This window comes from Marmota marmota, unplaced genomic scaffold, assembly GCF_001458135.2.
Source record: "Marmota marmota marmota unplaced genomic scaffold, marMar, whole genome shotgun sequence".
Taxonomy (NCBI): domain Eukaryota; kingdom Metazoa; phylum Chordata; class Mammalia; order Rodentia; family Sciuridae; genus Marmota; species Marmota marmota.
Genome location: NW_025999900.1, coordinates 59740637 through 59749187, shown reverse-complemented (window position 1 = coordinate 59749187; position 8551 = coordinate 59740637). Strand labels below are relative to the sequence as shown.

At 53.3% G+C, this 8551-nt stretch overlaps 1 protein-coding gene across 1 annotated transcript in view; it reads left to right on the top strand.

Moving 5' to 3' along the window:
- Positions 1 to 7927, top strand: part of Syne3 (spectrin repeat containing nuclear envelope family member 3) — a 51385-nt gene extending 43458 nt beyond the window's left edge. The window contains 1 exon segment of the mRNA XM_048799289.1: positions 2772 to 7927. Within this exon segment, the coding sequence (XP_048655246.1) occupies positions 2772 to 2981 (210 nt within the window). The 3' untranslated portion in view covers positions 2982 to 7927.
- The last annotated feature ends 624 nt before the right edge of the window (positions 7928 to 8551 follow it).

The following is an 8551-nucleotide window of genomic DNA, read 5'->3' as shown; positions in this document are numbered from 1 at the left end:
CATCACCACCATCACCATCACCACCATCACCATCACCACTGACATTGCTATCATCATCACCATCACCATCACCATCATCACCATCACCACCATTGCCACCATCACCATCACTACTGACATTACTATCATCATTACCATTACCATCTTTATCACCACCACCATCACCATTACCATCATAACATCACTGTTATCATCATCACGATCACCATCACCACCACCACCACTACCATTACTATCACCATCACCACCATTGCCAACAACATCACAATCATCACCATCACTACTAACATTGTTGTCATCATCACCATCATAATCTTTATCACCACCACCACCACCATCATCATCATCACCATCATCACCTCCACCACCACCATCATCATCATCACCATCATCACCTCCACCACCACCATCATCACCATTACCATCACCACCACCACCACTATCATCGTCATTATCACTACCACTACCATCCTCACCTCCATCACTCTTACTCTCACTACCATCAACCCCACCAACACTAGCTCCATCACTACCATCATCATCATCATCACCAGTAAGCATTATCCCCAGCACCACCACGCCCTGGTTGCGGGGAGCAGCAGTGACCTGGTGCTCTACAGGACAGGCCCTTGATTCTTCAGGAAGCCAGCAGATACATTCTACTAAATAGGACTAGGGCTGCTATTACTAATAATATTAATAGTAACTAGAAGCACAAGTCCTAGTACTAATAGTACTAGAACTCAGTACTAACAGTGCTAGTAATAATAGCTGGTACTGTTTTTTTTTTTCTTTTTAGCAGTTCTTTTTAGTTATATATAACATTAGGATTCATTTGACATAATTATTAAAGCATGGGATATAATTTGCTCTAATCCAATCCCCACTACTTCCCCTTCCCCTCCCCTCCTCCCTTCCCTGTTCCCTTCCTTCTGCTCCTCTGGTCTTTCTGCTATTTAGTTAATAGGTTTGTGTTTTTTGTTAGTGTCTTGGGATGTGCATGAGGCTGAGATTCACTGTGGTGCATTCATATATTCCCTGGTGCACAGGGAAGTTGGGTCAGATCCATCCCACTGTTCTTATCCCGTCCCTCCTCCCCCCTCCATTCTACCCCATATTTCACAATAGCTTCCACCTATCAGAGAACACATACGACCTTTGACTCTGAGTTTGGCTAATTTCACTTAGCGTGATATTCTCCAGTTCTATCCATTTACCAGCAAATTCCACACTTTCATTCTTTGTCATTGTGCCCATATACCACATTTTCTTTGTCCTGTTGATGGGCACCTGGGTTAGTTCTATAGTCGGCTCTTGTGAGTTGGCTCAGTTCTTAATAGCGGTAGCCGTGTGCTTGGCTTTGAGTCTGCACCACAACCCAGCAGATGGGGGAGGCATTTTATCCCTGATTTGCAGAGAAGGACACAGAGACCCAGAGAGGTTACTGACCCGCCCACATCACATATCTAGGGTGTGGAGGAGCCTACACTGGGACCCACTCTGCCAGGCCCCTCAGAGCTGGACCCTGCGCCCTACTACACCTTGACCATGAAGGCCTTCATGGTCTTGAGTGACCAACTCTCGTCCCCACACTCCTAGGCCGTCAAAACATCCACAAATCTACAACCCAGCCAGGCCCTGTAGATTTAGGAAATGTCCTGTGGGTCCTTTCATGGACATCTAACAAAAATCCCTCAGGCACTGGAACTTGTGAGACTGACCTTCAGGTGAAACTGACGGTGAAATGATGGTGAAGAGGAAGAAAGAGAGAAGGAGAAGAAAGGGGAAGGGGAGCCTGTGGCTGAGGGAGAGGCTGCCCATGGTGGTCACGGTGGTGATGGTAGTGATGGCGGTATTTAGATGCCAACAGTAGGAGCCACGTATACAATGACAGCTGTGGCTTTGGAGGACCTCCACACGCCAGGCTCTGTGTCATTCAGTCATTGAAGCAACTGTATTGACAGGCGTGTCAGCCATCTGAGCTGCAGCTAACCGGCTGTGCTGCCCAGGAGTGTGGAGCTGTGTGCTCCAGCCTGGGAACAGAGCTGAATTCAGAAACCGAGCTGTGGCTCCTACTGAACAGATATTGCTTTCATACCATTGCAAAGTTGAAAAATCGTTGAAAAGTCAAACTGTTGTCTGGTGGGGACCTGTGCACCAACCCAGGGCTTATGCCACCACGGTGAAGCCTGCAGTTACACTGGATTTCTTCCTTTCCTTCCGCGAATGGTTTGAGATCTTTGTCCCTGGTGAAATGCACCAACTGTAGAGGAGGAAAGGTTTGTTCAAGGGCTGACAGTTTCAGAGGTCTTAGTCCATAGAAGGGCAACTCCCTTCCTCGGGGCTGAGGTGAGGCTGAACATCATGGTGGGAGAGGGTACTGGAGGGAGGCAGCGACATCACCCTGATCAGGAAGCAGAGAGTCTCCAGCTCCAGATACAAAATAGGAACCCATAGCCACGGCCCCAAATGACCACATCCTCCAGCCACGCCCCACCGCCTCTAGATACCACTCAGTCAGTCCCACCAGGGATTCATTCACTGACTCTCACAGTCCAGTCATTTCCCCTCTGAACCTTGCATTGTCTCACGTGTGAGCTTTTGGGGGACACCTCACGTCCACACCGTATCAGTCCCTTATCACAGGTGAGCAACTGAGATGCCAGGGGTCACAGGTCAGCCAGTGCGTCCTCCCCACCCTGGGCGTCCCCCGACCCCGCGCCCTGTCCCCAGATGCTCACGTCCCTCGTGCTTCTGTCTGGTGTCTGCAGACGCGGCGGCGGCGGTGGCGGCGGCAGCGGTGCGGGCTCCTCTGGAAGGCGTGCTGCGTGGCGCTCCCGCTGCAGATGCTCTTCCTGCTCTTCCTGCTCTTCCTCCTCCTGCTCCCGGTGGGGGAAGAGGACCGCAGCTGCACCCAGGCCAACAACTTCGCCCGCTCTTTCGCGCTCATGCTGCGCTATAGTGGCCCTCCGCCCACCTAGCCCACTGGGGCACGCAGGTGACGTCCTCTCCCAACCGCCAGCAGTCCCAGGGCCCCTCCTGAGGTTGCCTGCTGGGGAAACTGGAACCGGGCAGGCCAGAGACCACAGAGCTGCCTGGGCATAAATCCCGCGCCAGGGTTTCCAGAACAAACTCGCTTTTTATACAGTTGTCATCGTCCGTTTATACCTAAATGTGTATGTGTATGACTCGGGACAACGTCTAGGACTTTTATATACACCTATGTAAACGCTCAGTATGTCCAACTTCCTATGTGATGTCTCTCTAGTTAGCAAGGTTCCTATCAGTGTCCTTCTCCAGGGGGACTTTGTGGCATTTGTGCCTTGGCCTGCCATCGGCCCTGACAAGCAGGAATAGCTACACACAACGTTATGACAAACTCTCACCCAGAAGCCAGTCCCCAACCCAGGTGTCAGAGCTGTGAGCACAGGAGAGCAGAACAGACCCTCGTTCGCTGGGAGCTCAGGGGCTCTTGCTTTACGCAGGATGAGAACAAACACGCTGACTTCGTCTTAAAGCCTGGAAGAGAGGTAGAGAGAGTCAGGGTGGGAGAGGGCACCGTGGGGGCAGTGGGAGGTGGAAGAGGCGGTGACATTCAGGGAGGCGGGGACGAACCCTGAAGAGCAGACACAGAACTAGGAGAGCACAGCGTAAGGGGGCACTGAGCAAGGGTGGCACCAAGTGCCGGTGTTCTGAGAGCACAGACCCACAGCGGGTGTCCCTGGCGTGTTCCGGATGGGCTTAGATTTTGTCTGTGTCTTGTTCAGGAAGAAGGGAAGGAGATAGGCTTTACTTTTTATTTCGACATGAGGGTGAAATGCTCCCAGGTAGCAGCCCCGGCAGCTGCAGGGAGAGTTGTGTGACGTCTGCAGCCGTGGGACTGAGTGTTGTCACCTAGAAGCTGAGCTGAAGGGGAGCTCTGGCCACATTGAGGTAGGGACGGAGGGTCCAACACAGACAAGACTCAGCCTCGGAGCGCAGCCTGTCTGAAGGGTGCTCCTTCCCCTTCCCACAGGGGCACTGGAGGCAGCCAGGTCACTGGACCATGAATGTCTCACCTGCACCCCCTGGGGTCCCAGGGCCCAGGCCACCAGCCTGGCCTTTAGATCAGGTCTAGGCACGTGGGCTCCATGCACTACCTGGAATGTGGCCAAGGTGACTCCATGTTGGGTCCCAGAGTCAGAAATATCTCTTCCTCCCAGGGGGATTCTGGGATGGTTCCTAAGTGCCTTCAAAGTAGATCACATTTCCATAAATGGACACTAAATTTTCTTTTTTAAAGGACATATTTAGTGTTCACTCTTTACAAACAGATTTTATCTATTTATAAATATTTTATCTATTTGCTCAACTGCTAGCAGGAGGCCAGCAGGGGTTCTTCAGGAGTGGTATCAGACTTGGAATCATGAAGTATTGTAGACACGGGGGAACTTTAAGCAGAGGGGAAACCGAGGCCCAAGAGAGCCCTGAGCCCCAGACCACTGCTGTCGCACACAGTCTGGCCCCCTCCCCCCAGCATTGGCCTGGCCGTGGTGCAGCAGTCCTCATGGGACCCTGGCTAGGAGGAGCTGGGCATCTGCAGGGCAGGCAAACTGTGCTGGGGACACTCCAGGCACTGACTCCCCTCCAGATGTTTGGGAACCAGTCACAAAGGCTGCTCTCAGTAGGCGGCCACTTTTCTGGAAAGTCAGGGGCTGGGTGAACTCAGGGCTCAGGCCAGGCAGCCAAGCACACGTGCTCCCTAGTCATCTGCTCCAGCCCCAGATGCTCACCAGTTAATTGGTCCAGCCCTAGGCCACAGCTGTGGCAGAAGACCTGAGTGCTCCCGTCTGAACTCTCCCACTTCACAGGCAAGAAATCTGAGGCCTGGAGAGGGAAAGTAACTCACCCATGGCCACACAGCAAGAGGCTGGGCCAAAGCTGAACCAGTCACCATGGTCCTCAGGCAGTGCCCTGCTCAGTATAACACAATCCCCCCACATTGGTACCTTCAAAAAGAAAGAGCCAGGCTGGGTTGCAGCTCAGGGGTAGAGCATTTGCCTGGCACATGTGAGCCCTGTTTCAATTCCCAGCACTGCCGGAAAGAAAAAATGTTTATCGTGAATATAATTTTGTCTCAGGTGCCCCATGTTGGGGGTGGGGACAGGGAGTGCAATATGAGGCCTGGCTGGCGGGAATGTCTCCCTATATTTTTAAACTTTGATAACGATGCCATAAAAATTTACTTGTTTGCATAACTTTTATTTTTAAAGAGAGAATTGATATTTTCCTTACTTTCATATAAACACAGGCATGATATAACGGCCCATGTATACAGGTGCTTTAACATGTCGTCTCTTGTGCTTAGAGGGGGTGTGGACAGTGGTTATGTTCCTGTTACTTTCTAGCCTCTTTAACAACAGCTACCAGGAGTCTCAGGTGCCATTTGAGAAGAGTGTTGCGTGGAACCTGTGTGCGTCTTGTCCCTCTGTCCCAAAGAGAGAGCTCCTAGAGTGGATGGTAACATGTGACTATCACGGCCCAGCCCGGAGGCGAGTGTGTGTGTGTGTGTGTGTGTGTGTGTGCGTGCGTGTAACAAGTGGGCAAGGCCGATGCCCTTAGCTCCTCCCCTCATCTGTCCCCAACCCTGCTCTTTTCTTCATCCAGCAAGTTCAGGATCCAGATGTTTCTAAAGCAAGGCTGTGAGTGGGTGGGCAGGCAGGCAAGGACAGCCAGGGAGGCCGGAGGTAACCTGGAGGTGACCTTTGGTTTGGCACCTGGCCCCTTGGTAGGCACTTGTCAACTGTGCTCTGTCACCCTCCAGAGGTTCCACAGTACTCTACCTCTAGGTTTGAGATGAGAAAGCAGAGTGTGAAGATAAACTTTTGCACATGCCGCAGTGGGATTTGAACCAGGCTGTCTGATCCTGAAGCCCGTGCTGGGGGGAGAGGGCCCCTGGCGGGTCCTGCCAGGTGCAGTGCTGCAGCCTCGGGGAGTGGCCCTCTGTTACCAGCTCAGCTGGGATGGGCCAGAGCGGGCCTCTGTGCCAGTTTTCTGAAGACTGGCCCTTTGCTCCCACAGGTCACCTGCGATCATCTTCACATCCCTTTGAGAGGTGGGACTTCCCACCCAGCTGGTCAGGGAGCCCCTCTTCAGCCTACCAGGAGGCCCAGTCCTGAGTGACCCAACCCTGCAGCCCCAGTGACAGGGGAAGAAACTAGAGCTCGTGTTTGATGAGCTACATTAAAATCCAGAGGCCGGTGTGTCTCCTGGGTGCAGAGGAAGTGGGTGCTGGATGAAGTGACCCAGCTCTCTCTCTCAGCCCCTATTTGCCTCAGACTCCCCAGGAGGGCCGGGGGGGGGTGTTAGGAGACAGTTGTCCCTGGACAGCTCCAGGAGAAGGAAGCTGGAGGGCCGCTAGCAGAAGGTGCTGAGGGCATCGCAGCCCTTGCCTGCTGAGAGGTGGCACAGATGGTCCTCTGCTCATTTGATTGGAGCTGGGGCCTGATGGGGAGGCCGAGAAGCTTGGCAGAGGCTTCGGGGGGCTGCAGTTGGCTGGTCTGGCTGGAGAAGACCGACCGAGAAGTAGGAGAGAGGGAGTCAGCCGTGGAATGATGTTGTTGGGTTTGGTGCTGCTGATTGTGCCCCAAAGTGGTGAAGATGCTGAGGAGAGAGAGAGAGAGAGAGAGAGAGAGAGAGAGAGAGAGAGAGAGAAGGAGAAGAAGAAGAAGAGGAGGAGGAGGAGGAGGAGGAGGAGGAGGAGGAGAAAAGGAAAGTAGAGAAAATGTCAGACTGTACCTTCCTAGTTCCCAGTTTTCACCCAAGGACAAGGACCAGTGGCAAAGGTTTCACTAACCAAAAGCAAAATGAAAAAATTAAGGACAGATGCCTTGAATTTTTTTTACATAGGATTTGATTTCATCTCAGAGACACTCCTCCATCCTGAGATTGTGTCCTGCCTACAGCAGGTCATGTTTGGTGGCCTTTAGGAGATGAGGGATGAGCGGAGGTCGCTGTGTCTTATTTTGTGGTTTATCTTCTGTCTTCTGAGTCCAGAGTGGACAGTGTGTAGAAAGTGTCCCACCCCGTGTTGGTCTCCCCAGTGCCACGTTCTTTCTGGAAGAATACACAGTGCTTGAGTGTAGGGAAGCCTGCTAGAGATGGCGGGAGGGGAGCAAGGCCTCATGCAGGACCCCCAGACAGAGGGGAGAGAAGTGGGGAGGACAAGGTGGGGGGTCAGAGTCGGGGCACTGGGCAGGGAGAGCCGGGAGCCCTCCACCTGAGGCTTCAGAGAAAGAAGCAGACACCCGCTGGCTCACATTCTGCTGGCCAGTTTTGCACTCGCCTGTGTCTGTGGCTCTCCCCGCTGTGGTGGGCAGAAGTCTCTGTGCCTCTTCATTCTTACCCAACGCGACAGGCATCCATGTGCATCTGTCTCTGTGCCAGGCTTTGAGTGGGAGGAGTCGGGATGAGCCAAGTCTAGGCCTGTCCTCAAGGAGCTCACAGACCCAGGACAGGGTCTGTCTAGACCAGGCCCCGGCCGCTGCCCCTGACGCCGTCCTGGAGGTGGCCAGTCCTCCCTGGCAGCAGCTGGAGGAGCTGCGGAGGAGCCTGGGAAATCCAGGGATGGCATGAGGGTGTCTTGCTACCTCTGGGCAAAGGTCAGTGGATAACACTAAATTCTCAGTTGAAGAACATCCTGGGGTTCCTCGTTCTGTCAGAGGGGAGATCCTTATAGACTGTTACAACCCTGTGCCCGTTTGACAGGGTGGAGCACAGAGACCCAGCAGCTTCTGCTGCCCCAGGAGCTCAGGGAGTTAGTCCTGGAGGTGGAGGTGACCTCTGCCCCTAGGGGGACCCTTCCCAGTGCCAGGCAGAGTCGAGTTGGGGCTCTGCTATGAAAAAGCTGTGTGGCCTTGGGTCAGTTCCCGCCACCTCCCCCACCTTTTGGGAAAAAAGGGAACTTGGCCCCAGAACCTCCAGCACTGCCACTAAAAACCTGAGGCAGTCGCTGGCCGTCTCCTCAGCTCGAGGGTGACAGCACTCAGGTTTGGTGACTCTCTCCCCACGCAGAGGCACCGCTGGGTGACCAGCTCCCAGCCCAGGGCTTCAGGACAACGGACAGCCCTGGAGCATGGTCTGTGGGATCCCAGGGAGAGTGCACTGGGCCAGGACAGTTCCCTGAGGTCCAGCACTTGGTGGCTCTTCGGGAAGCAACTGTGCTCCTCCCTGACATTGTCCACCCCAGGGCGAGGCGGCCGACCCTTAGGTCTCTTATCCAGAGGTTTCCTCAGACTGGCTTAGAAATGAGGCTGCTGTCTTTTTCTCAGGAAGCAAACACTTGCTTGTAAATGAGGGATTACTTCTCTCTCTCTCTCTCTCTCTCTCTCTCTCTCTCTCTCTTCTCTCTTTCTCTCTCTCTCTTTCTCTTTCTCTCCTCTCTCTTTCTCTTTCTCTCCTCTCTCTTTCTCTCTCTCTCTTTCTCTCTCTCCCTTTCTCTCTCTCTCTCTCTCTCTCTTTCTCTCTCTCTCTTTCTCTCTCTCCCTTTCTCTCTCTCTCTCTCTCTCTCTCT